At 41.0% G+C, this 21,714-nt stretch overlaps 1 protein-coding gene across 2 annotated transcripts; it reads left to right on the top strand.

Annotated features, from left to right (window-relative positions):
- Window positions 1–12,620: 12,620 nt before the first annotated feature.
- On the top strand, window positions 12,621–16,172 carry tbxtb (T-box transcription factor Tb). Of its 2 annotated transcripts, XM_030771929.1 has the most exons (8): window positions 12,621–12,826; window positions 13,379–13,643; window positions 13,844–13,978; window positions 14,095–14,156; window positions 14,253–14,314; window positions 14,609–14,785; window positions 15,486–15,618; window positions 15,899–16,172. In XM_030771929.1, exons 1-8 carry the CDS (start codon window positions 12,621–12,623, stop codon window positions 16,170–16,172), a joined length of 1,314 nt encoding a protein of 437 aa, XP_030627789.1. The 2 variants fall into 2 exon arrangements, with proteins under 2 accessions (XP_030627789.1, XP_030627790.1); XM_030771930.1 differs by lacking the exon at window positions 14,609–14,785.
- Window positions 16,173–21,714: the final 5,542 nt, after the last annotated feature.

Here is a 21,714-nt window from a genome sequence, read left to right as displayed (position 1 = left end):
CTTGAGTCAGCTGTGGAAAGTTGTGTAACAGTCAGAGGGGCCAGTCCTGCCGCTGTTACATAAACTCATGGAGTTATGGGTATTGTTAATCTGTCACCATCAGCCTGTCATCAGTGTGTTGTTGCGTATCCACTTTATAAAATTGTTTTCTGGGAAATAGAGTTGGGCTAAAAAAAAAAAAAGAAAGAGAGAAAGAGAAAAGTGTTGTCAGACACAGTGAATGACGTGAGCTTATCACCAGTTTACCCTGACATGTCATTTAAGGTTGAACAGAAAAAAAGGGGAAATGATCCTCTTCTGGAAGTTGCAAAAACACAGTTCCTGGGCAATTTTCGAGTGATTATCCTTTTTTCTTCTTTCTTCTTTTTTGAGTAAACAAAGTCATTACTGATTGATGTCAAGATGTCTGTGTATGCAACAGACAGAACAAAGGGAGACATGTAGGTGTGTTTGTGCCCTGTAAAAGGCAGACAACGTCACCAAAGCCCAGACTGGCGGGAAGAAGAAGATGGCTCTGCTCTCTTCCCATAGCACTGATCCTGATACAGCGGCCGAGAGGAAACAGAAGGCTCTCTGTGATCAGGTACCAGTACCGATAGAATATTCATCCAGAATGCTTTCACTTACCTGCAGCTCTACACTTAATCTGACAGCATGTGTTTAAAAAAAAAATGTGGAACCAGCCATGAAACAAAGCTATCAGTTCTCAGAATCCAAAATCAGCTACATGTGGAGAGATTCTTAGAAGTTCCCACTGCCTGACAAGCTTCTTCTGGCGTTCAGTCATCTGCTGCAAAGTGAAGTAACCAAAGTTAATCATGTACTCTGGTTTGACTACCGTGCTGCCATGCTCCGGTTTCTTCTTTCCTCATTTTAAGCCTTTCCCATCTGCAAGCACATCACTGTAAGGCTACATTTGCTGTGTATTATAATCACCTGGTTTCTAGAATATCACTGAATGGACAAACAAACTAGATACATGGACACATGTTTCTGTCTGTCACAGTTAACAATGACACTCTAATGAGTTATGAGTGTAAATATAGTCACTGAAAGACAGGATGGATTACAAGGGTTTAAATAGACCTGAATGATTTAAACTTGGATTTTCACATCTTAGACAATCTTTATTTGCTTTATTTGCTCTCAGACAGTTTATTTGCTTGCATGTTGTACTTGTGCATTTCTGTGCATTTCTCACACCTTTATATTGTACACTTGTGTTGTACATTTATTGTATATTTTTTTTCCTAAACTAAGCCTCTCAGTTCTTTCTCATTGCTTTCAAAACATGTTACGAATATAACATAAGATTATATTGTATAACATTTCAATCATTTTACACTTTAATTGCTTCCTGGACTTTTTCCTCAAGATGCCTTCCTTTCAGCATTCTGTGTTCCACTGAAGAAACGTTTCTTGCCCTTTAGCGCCACCTGGAGGTGTACAGGAGTACTCACCGTCTCAGGGATGTATTAGTTCGTCAGTATGCCGAACGACTGAAAGAGAAGGTTCAAAAACAGAGACAAGAGATGAAACAACACCCCCCAGAAGCTTCCACAGTCTCACACAGGCATAAACAACAGGTATCACCACATTCCCACTCATATACACATTTGTTCAACCATGCACACTCATTAGAAACAAAGACTCAAATAATGAAAATAGCAATTCCCAGTCGCCAGCAAGAGACAGTATGCCAGTGCTTCGCTTCAAATTATTATTAGTTGTATTACTAGTAGTAGTAGTAGCAGTATTAATAATAATAATAATAATAATAATAATAACAATATTATTTCATTATTTTTTGATGCTCCACATTGTTAACGAAATGTTGATTTTTTTATGAGCTGTTAGAATAACTTTAAGATCATTATATCTGATGATGATATACACAGCAGTATACTCGTCCAAAGTGAGTGTGTTTACAATGTTGAATAACCCAGAGAGCTTTGTAAAGAGGCTGACATGTAAGTACAGCAACGGTACTAGAGCCTCAGATTAATAATTAGCCTTTTCATGAAGACAAGTGATGCGAACTGCCAGATTTCTTGAACATTCTTTAACGTGAGACTGTGTGACTGTATATGGTTATAATAACGGTTTATACGCTCTCCTGTAATACATAACTGAGAATCAACGCTTCACCCCGACCAACGGCCTCTCCAACACTCATCTACTTTGCCAAAAGCATAAGTCAAGTGACTCCTGAATTCCGTGATGTGTCACAACATTTTGTAGAATACACTAGTGTTTTGTATGAATATATTTAATTGAATGTATTGTCAGCTCTAGAAATTTTGACTTTACAATGTTATTCTGACTGAGAAAGCACTGTTGCTTGTTTGTTTGTTTGTCTGTTTAACTGATTTTGTCATTACAATAACTCCATATACACACTGCTGCCTGGATCAGTCATTTAAATGACACTATAATTTATGATAATAATAATATGAAAATCATTTATTTATGAAATTTTAAATTCTTAACTTATTCAAACCAAGTGTCTCTGTCAGTTACATTTAAACCTTGACACTTATTTGAGATTGACCTGAAATGTTTAGTCTCAAGAAATGTCACCTAGAGAACAAAGGACTATACTTACTGTGGAACACTGCATTAAGTTTTCCTCTTCTTACGTAACACTTTGAAGTTGCACAAGGGCTGTGTTTGAGCAGAGAGAATTGAGGAAGCCCCTAATTGTAATATGGAGGGAAGGCTGTTGTTGCAGAATTTGGGGTTGACTTTGATTTTGGCCGTCTGGGCTGAGAACAATAAAGGTGAGAGAGAGAGAGAGAGAGAGAGAGAGAGTGAGTGGTGGGTGGGTGTAGAGTTTAAGGGCAGTGTTGCTGGGGGTGCAGTGGGGGGTTGACTTTAGACAGATCCTGTCTTATCATTCCCCTCCCGTAAACGAGGAGCTTCTTCAGCAGACCTTAATTGTCCTCTCTAATGACCTGTGTCACAGGGAGGACAAAGAGAGCACTATAAAGGACTTTACAGGGATGTAAGAAAAACCTTTGGCACAAATTACTGAGCAAATGAAACTGCCTGTGCTGTTTCCTCAGCCCTGGGTCCAGAGACTTCTGACAGGACTCCCTGATGGGGCACCACCAAAGCAGGCAGAGTCAAGGACACCCACTGAGTTCTAATTGGTCTCTGCTACAGTTAATGGCTTCCTGTGGTTTTGTGTTTACATCTCATTTATTTTGTGTGCCCTGTCTCTCAGACCACAGAAAGACAGAGACATCTCTTAAACATCGCTGCTCCCACCTCTTACACCATCCCTCTCTTTTTTCACTTGTTCAACCTTTTTTTTCCATTGATTCCTCCTTTTCAGAGCACATTGCCCGTTCAGAAGATGGTCTATTCAACACTCTCACACGATGACACGTACCTGAGATCTTTGCCTAAATCACATTACTACCTGGTAAGCCTCACTCTCTAAAACATTTGATCATCAAAATGCCATGGCTAGTGTGATTTCACTTATTCCAAAAGGCCCACGCGTGTACCTTCTAGTCATGTGTAATATCATAATACCATTTGTGTAGAGTTAACTGATAGATGAAAGCCATACATTCACTTTCATCCCTAAATATCACTGCCGTGACCATCGGTGTCCCACTGGAGATCCTGGACCTACAGAGGCGTTTAGTCCAGCAGGGCTATCTCAGGACACACAGGGACCAGAGGCTGTTTCAGCAGTGGGTGGATCAGCTGCGTGGAACGGCCCAGCTGAGCAGGCACCTACAGGAACTGAGTGAGAACTCTCCCCATCCTGAGACATTCATTCACCCTCTTCAGAGAATACAAGATTACAAAATCTGCTGGTTTTTACTTTCTTTATAAATAAAGTTGTTTTTCTTTTTGATGGATCCTTTCATAGATTCATTTAAACAGTGAATCTTAGTGCATGCTGTTACATTATGTAAGCTTGTTTGTTATTAAGGTTTAATGAATATGGTGTGATTTAATGTTTATCAGCAGTGACTTGCAGCAAATTGTCTCCAGACTTCAGCCTGGAGGTTTGGATAAAGGAAAGACCAAGACTACCACCAAAGATTAAGATCACACGGGACGTTAGCAGAATACAGACAGAGCATGTGAGTCCAAGGCCTCCACTCATGCTATTAATGCATATCAAACACAAGTAACATACATAAAAACGATGAGATCCATGTTATATGTCTAACACATTTTGAAGTTAATTCCTCTTCTTTGTTTCTTCCTTTTTTTAAAATAAAAATATCAACAGAATACAGACAATTATATAAAAAAAAAACCGTGAAGATATGTTAGAGTGTGACACAAAGTGATACACAAAGTTCAGAAAGAATTCAGAAAGAACTTGTCACTTTAAATTGTTCGAAAATCATTCAATATACCTCTATTTGACCATGTGTTGAAAGACCTGAAAATTGAATAGGTTGTGAGTTTAAGCCATAGAAATAACGGTAAAAGAATGAAGAATTATTTTCTCGTTATTTCATCTCGTCTCCTGCCTTACCGTTTGCCAGCCTTGCCTGATAGCATCAGGATGGTATAGTCAGTGTGTGTGTGTGGCTGGAGGAAGCAGTGAGTGGAGCGATCCTGGCCCCTCCTCGCTCTTGTCTTGTCTGCTCTTTTATTTGCCTTACTGGCCAAGCACAAATACAGTTCCTGCCACACGCCTGTTTAGAATGGGCCCTTATGGGAAGAGATGGACGATAGCTCACGTAGCACTGAGATGACCAAACAGCACCCCCCCACACACACACCCTTGCCTCCCTCCCTTCTCCGCTGTCTTTCAGACTCTCTGCCACAGCGCAGACAAACATCACCCAGGGGTGAATGTCTAATTCATTTCTCAAACAAAAGAGACAGAGCAATTTGGCCAGGGATGTCACATCAGCCTGTAGCGCAGAGCAGATGCTGAGCTGTTTGGAGACCCTGTTCCTGTGGCACGGACACATTCGCTTCCTTTTCCAAAGCCCCACACCTAAATGATAATCCTTTAAGCTGTCATTTACACAATGTCTCTCTCTCTCTCTCTCTCTCTCTCTCTCTTCATTATTATTCAAACATGATCATATTTTGCAGCCACAGTTTGGTCACAGCATTGTTAGGATTAAGACTGATTAATCTTTGGTTAAGATTGAATGTTTTTATTTTGAATGTATTAATCTTTCAACAAATTACAAACACATTAAACATCGATCACATTTCAGTAGGTTATCTTAATCAGAGTGCTTCCAAAGTTTTACTGTTGGCAAGCTGTAGTGGCTGTAGTCCATTCTAGATCATATCCACATTACCACTGATAAACATGGTTATCATTGATACTGAATGGTTGTACCAAAGACAGTGTATTAACAGTTGTGAATGAAGACTCTAAATGTGTTTGATGGTATTAGAGAGGGATTGTTATCCTGGTTTCTGCTCGAACCTTAAGAATAAGGCTGTTTCTTGGAGGAATGCCTGAGGCCTACATTGACACCTCCTCTGCCTGCCTGTGAATTTACACCATTACTCCAGCAAACACGGCCTAACGTGGACCCTGTGAGGTCCCCCCCTACATTCTACAGCAAACACATTCCCCACCTGGCTGAGAGAACACCATCTTCCCTCATACCTCATATCCAAAGCAATTAGAGCTCAGCTCAAAAGGCAAGCATGTCTGAGGATCTATAGGTTATATTTAAAAAGAGAAAATTCATCTAATCCGTTACCTCCATTTACCCATGTTAGTTTGTTTGGTTTCCACTGAGTCATGATGCAGCCACAGCGTGTTGAATTTCACGCCTGTTTATTTTCCGTATAGACGGTTAAATGCGTCAGCTCACAGATTGGGGCAGTGGACTGTGTGATTGATTGACCGCAATAAGACTCTGTCCACCCACTCAGCACAAATCGTTTTAATCGCGACTGCTACCTAAAGCACACTTTTGCCTGGTTATGATTCATTCATGCGTACACAGAACCCACAGAATACAGCATCACAATACCACTAAAAAACCTTTAAAAAGAAATCCTCTGAGTACTTGTAACTGCAGCCTCTGCACCTCTGAACAGCTCTACGAATTTTGCTATCTCCTGCTCCTCTCCCTCCTGTACAGACGCAGTTTGCTATCTGCATCTGTACGGTCGGCAAGGTTTGTAGGAGTCTTGTCAGCTACTGCAGTGTGCTGTGAGTAAACTGTGTCCAACACAGCAGCTCTCTGGAACGCCAGTTTACACCCATCAGACAAAGTGTGTCGTCACCCGAGTGAGCAGTGTTATCGGGTGTGAGCTGGGCCGCGCCGAGACTACTCTTGAGAAGTAGCACATCATTAGGAATATATTAACAACTCGATGCTCTCTCTGTGGGTCACACACACACACATGCACAGAGCTATGGCCTGGACCACAGTACAGAGAGAAGCGCGTCCCAACACAGGGGGCCTGTAGGTTAGGGAAGGAAAGCATTTCCTTTAGCTGTTGATCACATCATTTCAATGCTCCCATTCCTCAGAGCAGGAGAATGGGCTATGATATAACTTAGACAGAGATTATGGCCAGTATTTGTAAAGAAGCTGGAATATCACTTTCTTTAGCTGTCTGGCCAAGAAGAGGTCTCCTCTCTCTGTGGTCGTTCTCCCATTTTTTCCCTGTTATTCCTGTTACACCTGGGATTTTGGGGAGTTTTTTCCCACCATGAGGATTAAGTCAGGGGGTGCCATCCTGTTCTGTTTGTTGTGGGCATGTAAAGCCCTTTGAGACTGTAAACAATGATATTAGGCTCTAAATAAACTTGAAACTTGAAATAAACTTGAAACTATAGCTGAAAGGAGCAGGTTAACAGTCCTTTTATTAAATAGAGCATAGGGGCCTATACAGTTTCTATTTCGGAATGTCCTATTCCTGTCAGATTAAATTCATGTTTTAGAAAAATGAAGACGTCTTTCCCCAGGTTCCTCAAATAGTTTCGGTAGACGGAGAGATAGGGTGTCTCAATTTTTCAATGCTGTCACTAAACTTTTTTTTACTGCCATTGTGTGTGGCAGAGGAGTTGCAGGTTTTAACTGAGAAGGATTAAATAACAAGCAAGGACAAAAGACAAGAGAGAGTTATGGCTTCTGATTGGTGTATGTGAATGGCTTGATTTTGATTAACAATACCAAATGTTGTATTACTGGTATTTGGATCAATCTGTTTATCACAAGGGTGAGAGCACATTTTAAAAATTGAAGACTCTGGGAAAATCAGAGGAGTGCTAGAGAGAGCCTGAATATGTCAGTGGTAGTACATGGTTTGAGATGGATCTTGTTCTGGTTAAAGCTTGGGAACTCACTCCTAAAATGGGACCCAGCAGTTCCAAAAAAGACAGGATTCTTCAAGTGGAAAGACATAAATAAACAACAACAACAAAAATGTGTGCCAATATATTTGGAAAGTTACGTGGCAGTATATTTGGGAAGTCACATGGCGATATATCTGGGAAGTTAAGAGTCCGGTGACAATTTTCCGTGCTGAGACAATCTTCTCCAATGAGTCTGTACACACTGAATGGGACTCTGGTTTTCTCAGGCTTTGCCTAAGCTGACCAGAAGGTCTTAGTCAGACGATCCAAAAGCCAAAAAATCAATGATAGAATTACCCAAATTTCCTTTGTCTAAGCAGTGTAAGGGGTAAATTTCAAGCACTTTTTGTCCATTTATTAATCACTATGTAGCAAGTGAGAGCTCATGAAATACGTAGGACAGGTTCATTGATTTAAGTGAAGATACTGTGCTGTGTGTTGCTGTGTGAGGTGTTCTGATGCTGGGTTTCACTAACAGATCAGCCGTTCACAGAGGGGCACTGCAGAGACTGTCAGCACCCTCAGTCACCATGGCAAACAGCAACAGGAACGAGACGAAACTAAGCAAATGTTTCCTAAGGTAAGTGTCAAACCACAAGGGCTATAATCTGAGTGAGTGGGGTTACAGAGAGGCAAACACACCTGCAAGAGCCATAGCCTAACCTCTTCTCACACAGCACACACACACACACATGCACGGAAAAGGACACAGACAAAGATTTAAATACATACACTATTCTGTGCTCAAACACACAATACACGGTCAGGCACCTAACATGTTCAAACCGTTGTTCTCTCTGCATCTCTCTTTTAGCCTTTGACTGAGGACCTCATAGTAAAAGTTCTCCTTAACCACTCAGCTCAGGCTCTAGAAATATACCACAACTGGATATGCTAGTATGGTCCTGGACAACTGAACTGAAGAAATGGAAACTGGATCAAACATTGTTTTTGTTTGTATTTATTTTTGATTAATCTATATTTCATTTCAGTTGGACCACTCCATGCGAGAGACACGTAAATAAATGGATGTTCCCCTCCCTAACATGATCTTCATGAGTTAAATGACAAATATGTGATTGATAAATATGTTTTTTATTCACATATGATAGATAAATATATTTTACATTCACATAAACATTTTGTAGGAACTGTGCTGCCTTTTGATAAAACAGCAGCTTGAGAGTTACACAGAATTTATTTTGAAGATTTAAAACATTTTTTAAATCTTCAGAAAGTTCAGAGTCCGTAGAGCCCTGAATACTGAAGACAGACACAGAGAGAGAGCGAGAGAGAGAGAGGGAAAGAGAGAGTGATCACAAGCAGAGATGTGAGAAAAGAGGATGGAAAAGGGGGAATGGAGAGCAGTGAGAGGAGTCTGTGTAGACAGACACACGGGGTTCATTTTTTCTCACACCTCCTTGTCAGAGTGGATGTGGGCAAACAGAGCAGGGGCCCAGGCAGGAGGGAGTTGGAGGCGAAGGCAAACAGTGGGGAGACATGGTGGTAGGAGCCAGCGGACAGGGGAGCATTACTTCCCTGCTCTGCCATGGCCGGGGGACAGAGAGAACATTTCAGACACACCTGGGAGGGGGAGAGGAGACATCCATCACCCCTGCATAGACAGACACTGTCTCAGAGCGATGGACAGGAGACTCGTAGTGTGTCTAAGTCTACCTCTCTAAACCTGTTTGTGTTTGTGATATGTGTGGGAAAACTAAACCTGAAAACATGGGTCCTGAAGGAGAGATAGGACATCTCATAAAATCCATTTCAACGATCACTTGAGAAATTCTTTTCAGTATTGGATTTGGATTTGAATTTTAAAGTGCCACTATTGAACCACAAAAAAACAAAAACAAAAGAAGGGGATAACTAGCCATAGCTGTGTGTTACAGGGACAGAAAACGTTCTTTGTTTAAGCAGTGTCACCACGGAGAATGGGACATCATTCCTGAGGGAAGAGAAGTCAATCACTTTCATCAGTCCTGCATTAACAGTGATTTTCCCATTTCCTATATCGTCTCACCTTATGGTGAGAACTCCAGGCACCAAAGGTTGCACGCGCTCTGTGAGAAACGACACTTACCTTCTCACCCCTTTGTAAGCACCCATACGCAATCTCTCTGTGGCAGTCTCACCTCTCTCCACTACTCCTCAAACAAAGCAGTGAAGACAGAAAAAGTTCTGTTTAAAAATAAATAAAAAGTCAATCCTTTTTGTCTATGCCCACAGGTCTATTCACACCAAGCGTTCAAAGTTCCTAAGTTTTCCACACTTCAGCCCAGCTTTTTGGAGACGTTTAAGACCAGCAAGTTCCTCACGGTACAGAGTAAAATCGTGTCAACCATGTAATTTTTAGAATTAATCAATTGATTGCATTGCTACAAAGTTGCAATGTTTTGTTGCAGCTTTGTTAAAGAAATTAAGGATGGATGCCATGGTCTTTGTCATTATCTGAGATCTTCTCTGTTACATAAATAGAGCATACGTTATGATTACACTGGAGGCATTCACAGTCTGAGCTGATGGATGGCTCTTAGTTACAGTTACAATAAGCTGTGAAGATAGCTTTCACTGTAAACAGACAGGAGGGGACAGAGCAGCGCTGAAGACCTGAAGAACATCCCTCTAATCTAATCTCTGTTATCTTAATGTCATATCAACATCCCAAACAGAAAGTTAACGACCTGCCACAGAACACGAGAACCACAGATAGGAACATACACAAGCTGAGATTCATGTTTAATCTCTCCCTCTCACACATGGCTCGGTCACAAAGGTGAGTTACGCGTGGTTCCCATAATCACCAATAAGAACTCTAATGAAAATCAGACTGCCAATCAGAAAGCAGAGCTAGGCTAATGCATAAGTTTTGACATCAGCTGTGAGGTTGGCACAAAAGAAATACAAGATATAATGTCAAGCTTTCATTGCTTTATGTGTTTTGCTGTATAGAATGCTAGATACATATGAAGCTACTTTGCAATGGGAAGAAGGATGGAGCATCAGAGATATGGTCAGTAACAAAAAAAAAACACACAGAGAAAACACACTTTAAATGTGCACCTGTGAGGAAATTCTTCCTCCTGTGCATGAATCTGCAGGTTAAGCCTCATACATGATTGATCTTATGACAGAAAAAGAAACTTATTTCCCTGCTGACTGATTTCTGTGGTTTATGTCATGTCTGAGGGTTTGATACAGCACTTCCTCTCACTGTTCTCTGATAGATCGAGGATGTGTATGATGACAGTGGCTCAGGTCAAGAACAGACAGAAAAGTGTTTTCTTCCGTGTCTGTCCGAGAAAACTAATGCAAAATCTGAGGACACAGAATCTGTCTCAAAGAAATCAAGGACAACGTCATTCACCAGGTAGTGTTCAGTATAATGGGGATGTAAAACTTGGGGCATAAGTTGAAAAATGACATTGATATCTGTGTGCAGGAGCCAGCCTGGGAAGAAGGCAGAAGACTCAGAGCTTAATCCTGGTGAGGTCCTTCATTCCTCCAACCCAGAAGTCCCCCTCTGTTTGGATGACCTTCCTCTACAAAACAGTTACACAGTAAATGAAATCCGTTCATATATACACACCTATATATAAAGAAAAAAATATATTAAAATTACACAACAAACATACACATACATATATGTGTGTGTGTGTGTGTGTATTATATATATATATATATAAGTGTGTATGTATGTGTGTGTGTGTGTGTGTGTGTATATATACACACACACACACACACACACATATATATGTGTGTGTATGTTTGTTGTGTGATTTTTATATATTTTTTCTTTTTCTCATGCAACTATATCGCTCTTTTTTTTCGTGTGATTTACAGTGTAACTTTTGTGTCCAATTTCAGATAAAAAGTCGTTGTGAGAAAATGTGGATGAATTACGTATAGAGGAATGCCTTCAGATCTCTGTGGCCATGACCAGCGCACTCAGATGGACACTGCTCTAATACGATCTGATATGCGGCCTTGAAAAAATGTAAATCTGCAATATACCAACAACAACAACAACTTAATAAAATCAAGCATAGTGTTCATGTACTGTGATACGCTGATTACATAAAAGGTTAAGAAAAAAAATATTATGCAAGGATTCAAAGGAGGCAACTGTATTATTTCAATCCTATTTTAAATTAAAATCTTATGGTCTGTTTTTGAACCATCATTGGGATTTCGTTTCAGTTAAACGGCTCGCCCTGTAATAACATTTCGCAACTACAGACACTATTAAAACGGTTCCGAGGGGTAATTAGGTGATGTGTTTAATTAAAGTCGGATGAATACACAGATGTAGTCAGAAGTTTGAGAGATATGCCCATTACGCGGCAAATACCGTGACGAAAGTTATTTATAACATGAAACAACCGACAGAAACACTCTAGATTATTGAACAGGTCATGACAATAACGAGTCTCCAGACGTACCTATGAATTGATACATGTTGCCGGAAGTTCTTTTTCTCTGAGGTCTGCCGAATACCCCCATTGTGCTAAGGTGCGCATTAAGGGTTTAATGCATTTCCTGCGCTTTGGCACCTCCGTGGAGCGATTCCCACGGGCTCACAGTAATAAACATCTTCAATGGCTCTCATTGTCCGCTTGACACACATTTTAATACTTTGCCCTCTGGCCTTTGCTCAAGGTGAAATGGGCCACAGATCATGCGCCAGTTAAAGGGTATATTTTATTTATTTGAAATTTCACAACAGAATTGTTTATACAATGCTTCTGTTTTGTCTGTAACATAACAAATGGCGGTAAAGGCCCACTTCCATTATTCTGCGGCTTAAAGTGGTCACCGGGGAATATTAAGCATTGCTTCACTTTCCACAAATAAAATTGATTTGAGATAAACCACTCGAGATAAACTCTAAAATCTCGTCCTCTCGCAGGGTGTGGCGTGATCTGTGTAAATATTTACAGATTTCAGCGAGGTTCCCTGCTCAAACAAATGTAGAGGGCAATTTACTTAGAAAGGCTGGTCATCCTTACCGACATGGCTTCATTCTACCAATGGTTAGCTGAGCGGCGCACATCAAAGCGATAGACCGGCCAATCAAATCCTTTCACAGCCATGCTCGATGATGAATTGCAGCACTGAACTATTTATTGGCATCAATGGAAATAACGGTTCAACCTTTATCTTGTTCAATAGGCTACCGTGTGTCTGACAGGGGCAGTTCTATTAAACACAGGACACCTAGGGAAGTTGAGGGCCCACCGTATTTGGAACCCTGTAACATTTCACTTACCCTGGAGTTCTGGATTTCTTGCGTATTATGGCTTCAAATTCCAGCGAGTGTCCGGGGAAGACTGTACAATACCGAGTTGACCATCTATTGAGTGCTGTGGAGAATGAGCTACAGGCTGGGAGCGAGAAAGGAGACCCAACAGAAAGAGACCTTAAAGTCAGTCTGGATGAAATCGAGCTATGGCAGAAGTTTAAGGAACTTACCAATGAAATGATAGTTACCAAGAATGGCAGGTATTGATCCTAATGTGACGGAACTTTCCCTGATATTATTTGGTTGACCACTTGACAACATCCTTTCAATAACATTTTGCGGGTCCACTAACGATTTCACCGTTGTACGAGCTGTACTATACCTTTAAACATGAGGGAAAGTCGTTGATTTTCGTGAAACACATTAATTTGTATTTCTTTTTAACCTTCAGAAAAGTGGGAGTTTGGACAATGCGTTCATCTCACATTAACTGGTTATTTCATGTTACTGTTTTGGTCTGTGAGGCAGTAGACAGTAAAAGTTGGTGTAGATAGCTAATCTTTTCAGTGAACTTCGAATTCCAAAAAACAGCGTGATACATAAGACCGTGCGCAACTGAGGCGCATAAACTGTATTGCGTATTCCTTACTGCTGAATCATTCTTACAACTGCTTCAACTATTATCTATTCTATTCTATTCTATTCTGTTCTATTCTATTCTATTCTGTTCTGTTCTCGTTTGCCTACTTATTACATTTAACTTGTTAGGGGTTTAAATTTTGAGTTATTTTTTTCTGTGTCCCCGCAAAAAGACGAATGTTCCCGGTGTTGAAAGTGAACGTCTCCGGTTTGGATCCCAATGCAATGTACTCGTTCTTGCTGGATTTCGTGGCTGCGGACAATCACAGATGGAAATACGTGAATGGAGAATGGGTTCCAGGGGGCAAACCCGAGCCCCAGGCCCCAAGTTGCGTTTACATCCATCCAGACTCGCCGAATTTCGGAGCCCATTGGATGAAAGCCCCGGTCTCTTTCAGTAAAGTCAAACTTACGAATAAACTCAACGGAGGCGGTCAGGTTGGTAGTGTATACATTTTTTTCTAATCAGAGAAATCCATTGGTAGAGGTGCATTCAAATTACTGATGCACTTGACACTTTAAGTAAAGGCGGAGGCAATGCTTTATTTCAAACAATTTGGTAGGTCCACATGTGACGGGCAGTTCCCTCACTATATCTACTGCTTAAAACTGAATGCTACCGCGCAATTCTTTCACAGATAATGCTAAACTCTTTGCACAAATATGAGCCTCGGATCCATATTGTCCGTGTCGGTGGGCCACAGAGGATGATCACCAGTCACTCATTCCCAGAGACGCAGTTCATCGCAGTTACAGCATACCAGAACGAAGAGGTAACCGGCGGGCTCACACTAAACGGAGACAAAAAAGTTTTCTTTGCAGCTGTGGAATATCATAAATTATGGCAATGCATTTTAATGATGAAGTAATAGGTGATATCTTATTTCAGATCACTGCACTAAAGATCAAATACAATCCCTTTGCTAAGGCTTTTCTTGACGCTAAAGAAAGGTATTGTGATTGCAATGTATTTCCATAAAATTACAGATTATTTTATTATCGGAGGGTACCGGTAAATATCGCAAACGTTGTGTTTTCTTGACGCAGGAGTGACCACAAGGATATAATGGATGAAGTCAGTGACAACCAGCAGTCTGGCTATTCTCAGTGTAAGAGTACCTGACTCAGCGATGCATTTATTTATTTTGATTCTGTGAATATTATGAACGTGATGTATTGAAGATTGTCATCAGCTCATATCTACAGGCATAACAATTTGCTCATGATATAACTCCATTTTCCACCCACTGGTTACTCCCAGTAGTATTAGTCTAGTAGTATTAGTATTAGTAGTGTCACTACTTGTCAAGTGTTCATCTGAGAGATATTAAAAGCTGAGAGCAGAACCACCACGGTTGTAAAAGGACAAACCTGATGTCTCTTCCCCTCTTTCTTGTGTGTAGTGAGTGGTTGGTTCATCTCAGGAACAGGGTCTCTTTGCCCTCCAGCAAACTCACACCCACAGTTTGGAAGTCCCCTCTCTCTGTCCTCATCGCATGGTTGCGATCACTACTCTACTTTAAGGAACCACCGGCCTGCACCATACCCTAGTCCCTACACCCACAGAACTGCCTCCCCAAGTAAGTGTTGAGATTGTTTCCTACACATTAGTCTGCATCTTTGAGATTTCGACTACCTCTACCTGTGGCTGCACACACTCACACACACACACACGCACACACACACATTCACACACTCACACACACACATTCACACACACACACACACACACACACACACACACACACACACACACCATCCTCTTGTAGCATGAAGTTATCGCTCCTTGCCATTAACAAGAATCTCAAACAAACGCTGTGAAGCCGGGCATGTCTTGCATTCCTCCAGCTTTTGTGCAAGCGAGCACTCAAAGCTGTAAACAGCTAGGCCTCAGGCTTGGAATGCTCAGACATATATATATTCTCATTTTGAGTTCCACAGCCCCATCGCTTGAGAGTGTTTGTCCTCTGTGTGTGCACTTTACCTCTGAAGTCCTCAACCCCAGTCCTGATAATCCACCTAGCAGCAGAGTTTTAAGTCTAGACCAGTTCTAAGGTGTCCGATTCGGCTAACTACTCGACCATTCATTAATTATATCAGGTAGGCTGATAGTCGGCTGCTTTAAAAAAAAATGCTGTCCGGCAACTCCCAGGACTGAAGCTGAAAAATGTGACCTTTGTCACGGCTAAAGGTCAAAAGACCTGTTCAGTATTTCTATTCAAGACTGACTATTTAGTTCAGTTTGATGTTTGACTGTGGTTCTCTCTGGTTGTTTTTCAGCTGGTTACACGGAGAACTCCTCGGCTTGTCTGCCAATGCTGGCCTCTCATGATAACTGGTCCGGTCTGCAGATGCCCTCCCACTCCAGCATGCTACCCATCAACCATGGCTCCCCCTCTGGCTCCAGTCCCAGGTCTGTCCGCCCCCTCAAACCTCAGCAGTGTCTCTTCCTCACACACAATCAGCTATGCTTCTCGAAGTAATGACTTTACAGCATGGGAGCAATGCATCGCTAATCTGCTCCAATCCAGAAAAACACAAATGGGTATATGTGTATGACAGCATCTCTTGTTTGCTGTGGTCACTTGGTGAATGGATTGGTGAATGGATTGGTGAATGGATTAGGCACTGACCCTGTAACTATGCTGAGTTGTGTGCCTCTAATGTTATATTTGCCTTTCCTCATTCAGCAGTCAGTACCCCAGCCTGTGGTCAATGGGAAACTCATCCTTAACTTCGGTCTCTCCGTCTGGTAGCAGCATGTCCAACAATCTGGGCTCCCAGTTCCTCCGTGGTTCTACCAGCCACTACACCAGCCTCTCTCATTCAGTTCCAGGACCCCCTTCCAGCTCCCCGTTGTACGACGGCACGGCTGGGTCCGACGTGCACGATGCCTCACAGTATGACACGTCCTCCCATGTGCGTCTCCCTACAGCCTGGACTCCCATCACCCCCCCCTCTCTATAGACGTCTGATCTGCACATGCGGATGTCATGAGGGCAGAGCTGGCCAGCTGAACTTTGAAATACACTCATGCAAACATATCAAACACCTGCTTTATGTGAAAGAAAAGTTATAGCTGTTCAGCTCAGCTCACACAAATATTCATTACATTATCGAATAATATAATAAGCATTAAACTTAAATTTAGATTTAAAAATTTAGAAGCTTTATTTTACAAGTTCATGTCAACCAAGAAGCATATCAAACATCCATATCAAACATCCTATACTAAATATTTATGAAATGTGCCTTTGTTGATGACAGTCATAATATGTGCCTTGGTTTCACTTTGGCCTTTGCACTGTCTTTGTCAATTTTATGGCATTGTGCATTCTCAGTGCCATCTGTATAGATCATGTTTTTGTACATATTGTAAATTACACATCATGTAAATATCGTTCTCTTAATTTTATTATGACCTCTATGTCGAGGTTTACAATTGATAATTTGCTTTATTTTATAAATTGCAATATAATGGTAATATGTTGCTTTGATGTTTCTGTTATTCAAAGTTACAAGGAAGATCAAATTTGAAGAAATAAAGTTGTTGTTTTTTTTAAATCCAAATGATCAGGGCACATATGGACTTTTTATGGATGCTTTAGCATGGGTTGCTGGGAATTTCTAACAAGCAGAATGGAAAGATATTCCCAGATTGTGGATTACCTATTTGGATGATTTTGCAATAAGTAATTTGGAATGGATCAGTGTTTATGAGTTCTGGGCATTACTGGATACTGGAAATTGGAAAGTGGAAATACCAAATTAGTCAGAGCCATATTTAAACAAATTCAAGATTCATCCAAACATATACTACTTGCCCGATAAGGCCAGCAATGTTAAATGTGCTTTGTAAGTGCTACAAAATTTCTAAAATATCTGATAGCTCTGAAACACCCATCTTATTTAACAGTTCAAACCAGGCTTCCTAAAGATAGCTCTTGTTTTTTTGCCAGTCCTGTTCACCTTACTGACACATCCTCTGAGGAATCAGGCTTTGTTTGTGTGCATGACACCTTCTTGCCTCAGACTTCAGAAGATGACTCTGAACAGTCTAATTCAGCTCTGCAAATTACTCACTAAGGTGAGGAATTGCATCTATCTGCACTGGGAGTTTAGCTGTGAGGGCTATGAGTGAGTGCCAAGTCCTCCTCAGTCATCCAATAAGGGAACAAAACATCATCAGAGAGCACTTACGTAACTCAAGTTTTAAGTCACATGATGCATCCAGTCAGAATGGACGATAACATGTTTTTCTACGCCAGTACAGAGTATTAAATAGTCTATGATGACTATGTCCAGGTTTACCTTTAAAAGTGAAAAATGTGCCGGTACTTTCTATAATACAATTGCTTTATTGCACACCCACAAAAAATAACTTCATTAAGGTACACTCTGAATTCACCTTTTCTTAATTAAAAATGTGAACTCATGCATATTCCCTCACAGTACCTGCATCAAGTAAGCTTAGAATATCATGAATACTCAGAGAGGAAGGGTGCATTTCGAGAGAATGTGAATGATGATCCATCCCCTATGGATATACCCTTTTAGTAAGATATTAAACTCAAGTGACCTCAGACAAGTGACCTCAGGCACTGATAATAACTGTAAGCTGCTGAGAGTTCCAGCTAGCGAAATGGAAGTAAAAGTAACATATAAGTTTACACATGATATGCTTACAGCACATTTTCAGGTATTTCAAAAAGTCATATGAGTTCTCCACTCTGATACTTTAGCACACCTTGAAGTGGACATGAAGAATTCTAAAGCTGAGCATTTTCACTCCAGTTAAGAGCAGAAGTATAATATGACTTAATACTTATATACAGAATGTACCAGGACTATATGTACTGTGCTCTCAAAATAAAAATACTTGGCATATGTGAAGTAGCCTTAAAGCTTAAGATGAAGTAAGACTTATGACTTAACTAACACATAAGTGCACTTAACGTGTACAGCGTTTGTGCATGAAGAGATAACACTGAATATGTAAGACAAGGAGTGCCATGCAAGTAATACAAGAGCAATCAGTAAATTAAAAAACAGCCCACTGCAATGCGAGCACAGTTTAGTAAAATAAGGGTGAGTACATATCCTGATATCTAAAGTTGTGTAATGTGTGAACACAATGATTACAGCCTGCCATTACTTTCTGACAATATTACACTGTCAACAGTGTTCAGAGAGAATGGTGGGAATTTAGTTATTGTTTCCATTTTGCTGTCTGAGTATCTCATTTTTTATTCACAAGTGAGAAATGAGCATCAAATTGTTTTCACAAATTTTGATCCAGAGACAAAAAATTATACTTTTTCTGATTTTCAACATATGAATATCAAATGAAAAAAGAATGACCAAATGTACAGGGAGTAATATCAGTTAAGAAGAACCTTGATATCAAATTTCAAAAACATGAAATCAGAGTTCAAAAACCATAACTGTAGTTTCAAAAAGTCGACATCGGATTTCAGAAACTTCATAGCAAAACTTTAAAAACTGGCATTAAAAACTCTGTATCAGTTTTCCAAAACTTGATATCAAAATTCAAACCTTTTTTTATATATATTCTGAAAAACACATTAAATGTAGAAATCACTTGCCACACTCACTGATCGTTGCCCACATGGTCAGAACTCTCTCTCTCTCTCTCTCTCTCTCTCTCTCTCTGCAATGGAATTTTGACATTAGCCAGAATTTGCAGAGGGAACATTGAGAGTGACTCAGGAAGTCATTGCTTACTTCATCAGCCATGGTCCCTGGCTCAGAATGGTATTCTTGGTGGTATTGGTGATATTCTTACATGTATGATGCAGTTGACTTTAGGTTTTATTTCAAAGGTACATGGGACATCAATCAACACTTGGGTCAATGTAAAATGTGCCAAGGTTACATACAGAGGTTACCCAGCAGCTACAATATTTTTCATCCTCAGCACCCAAGCAGAGTGGACAACAATATCAACAACACAATACAACAATATATTACGTCAAACAGAGCTCTACATTACAAACAAAGCAAGGATACAGCGATTGTTAAAGATTTCTCTTGTTTTGTCTGATTTGCTTTTTGCCTCTTGGCCACCTCTAAAGATTGTGTCAGAAAATGAGATAACTACAACAATTTCAGCTGGGAAAATGGGCAAAAATAGTTTAAAGTAAGCAGCTTTGAGGGGAAGACTTTTTGCCTGAGTTTATAGTGCACAGTATATTGTACTATACATTATCCTCTAGCCACTACCTTTTTCTGCTTCCCTTTTACAGTTGAGGGATTATCAGAATAGAATTATCTGCAATCTATAACACTGTGAGGAGTTTGGCTGCAGCTTCCTCTGCCGATGTGAGCCACTCAGGGATCCAGAACACCAGGCCTTTGAAACACTGACACTTCCTGGCTATCACCACACCCGTTTACGCTCTCCATTGCCTTCCCTGGAAGAAACTGATGCTACTGGGTAGGGCTGGATTTTCTCAAGAGGAACAAAATTGCAGCATGAGGAAGAAATACTGCCTCTGCTGCTGTGAATTTGGTCATTTCCCAGCCGTCTATCCTGAGCTCTCAAGAAAAGCCACAATTTGCCCAGAGGGAAGGAGAATAATGATGGGTCCTATTATCTCTCCTGAGTCTCTAGTTTCTCCTGAGTCTGCAGTGTCTGTTGGCAAAACTCCCTCTCCTGGGACAATCAACAACATGCCCCATGCCCTCAAAGCCTTAGTGCACGTGAGCTCTGTGGATAACAGCTCAAAGCTTCCTAGCCAACCTTAACCAACTTGTTACTGTCAAAACCGTGAACTCTTAGAGAATTCAACACCTCACTTCTCCCTTGCACCTCTGGGTGTAGCAACACCAGGATCCAATTCCACCTTATCCAATCGTCAGAGTTACTGCACATCTTTGCTTTTCCTTGGTTAGCCATCCAAAATCCTCAGACTCACTGGTCCCTGAGTACGCTCAGTGAATGAAGTCCGAGCTGTCACATCACTTGCCACCTTGCTAGATCATCTCCTCAGCTTCTCAAGTTGGTCTGAGTTCCTCCCAAATCTCAAGCGCTTCCCAAGACATCTCCAATGCCTTTGTGGTCTCCCATCTCCCAAAAGCTGTCCCCTGACTCTCCTGAGTTGTCCCAAGTGCCCCCTGAGTATGCAGATCTATGAGAGATCTTCACCAAGACATGAGCAGCATCTCTTCCTGCCCATTGGTCTTATGACTCTGCCAGTGACCTGCTGCCAGGTACCTATCCCCATCAGCGAAGGCTTTTTTTGTCTCTCTGCCCCGGAGAGGGCTGCCATGGCCAGCCCCAGTGCTTGCTGGAGACATGGGCTTAGTTATTAACAAGAAGGATGGTGATGTCTGAACTCGCATCAGTTACAGAAGGCCGAACGAGATCAAGGTGAAAAAACACGATCCCCTTTTACTGATGTCCACTACCTTCAAGCTGCTCCAAGGGGCCACTGTTTTCACCAGACTTGGTCTTTGAAACGCCTTCAACCTTGTCCACATGTTTGGGGGTAATGAGTGGAAGATCACCTTCAACACTCCTACTGGCCACTACATGTATCTTGTGATGCTGTTGGGTTTGAGAAATGCCCCTGCAGTGTTCCAAACTCTGATCAATGATATGCTTCAAGGCATGCTTAACCATTTTGTGTTCATCTATCTTGACATCCTCATCTTCTCCAAAACATGTCCAGCATGTCTAAGAGGTCCTGCAGCAGTTACTCAATAATAAACTCTTGGTCAAGTTCAAGATAAATGGGTTTCACATTTCTACAGTGTCCTTCCTATGTTATTTTATTTGTGAGGAAGCATACAGATGGATCCTGGCAAGACACAGGCAGGTAAAAATGAGAAATTGGCCACAACCCACCCTGGTCAGACAGTTTCAGTGTTTTCTGGGGCTTTTCAACTTTTGCCAGAGGTTTATTCAAGATATTACCACCAATATCTGTCAGTTGCCAGGTTGAAATGTCGTCACTTGGATTGTGCATGACCCTTTACAAGAAATTCTGACATGGACATCCACTTTTCTTCATGTTGAACCAATACATGTTCAGTGAAGATGTCAGATGTTTTGGCAACAACTGGAAGGGGAGCTACAGTCAGTTTAGTCAGCCAATACAATCATGGCTTCCACCATTGCCGCTTTTTTGTGTTGAGTTCTTTCCAAATGATTCACTATTTTGGAATAAGTCCATTCTGTGGATGAATGAAACTGAATCACATCCAAGTAATGATTCTCCCCTTTCTTAATCTATTTGCTGTCAGCAGTTAGCTGAACCAGCCAGTTTCTCCTCTCTCTCTTTGTGGCCACTGAATTCTGCTATATGGCCACCTACTGGCTGGATGTAACCAGTTCTTCAAATGGAAGTGGTGGTGACAAGGATATTAGTGATTGAATTTATAAGTGACTCAATCAGTTGCACACATTTCACACATTTATTATCTATTGGCCAGCAGTAACCTTTTGGAATTGAAAGTGATGGTGAGGAGTGAATCAGTGAATTAA

Source organism: Chanos chanos, chromosome 4 (genome assembly GCF_902362185.1).
Source record: "Chanos chanos chromosome 4, fChaCha1.1, whole genome shotgun sequence".
In the NCBI taxonomy this organism is placed as follows: Eukaryota; Metazoa; Chordata; class Actinopteri; order Gonorynchiformes; family Chanidae; genus Chanos; species Chanos chanos.
The sequence above is the reverse complement of the archived record's forward strand: the minus strand, read 5'-3'. Positions and strand labels throughout refer to the sequence as shown.

Bases quoted from the DNA above. Each gene is read 5' to 3' on its own strand.
- tbxtb (XM_030771929.1), top strand. From the start codon at position 12,621: ATGGCTTCAAATTCCAGCGAGTGTCCGGGGAAGACTGTACAATACCGA. The intron at 14,157-14,252 runs GTATTGTGATTG...TTCTTGACGCAG, and splicing joins TTTCTTGACGCTAAAGAAAG to GAGTGACCACAAGGATATAA. The intron at 14,315-14,608 runs GTAAGAGTACCT...TCTTGTGTGTAG, and splicing joins GCAGTCTGGCTATTCTCAGT to TGAGTGGTTGGTTCATCTCA.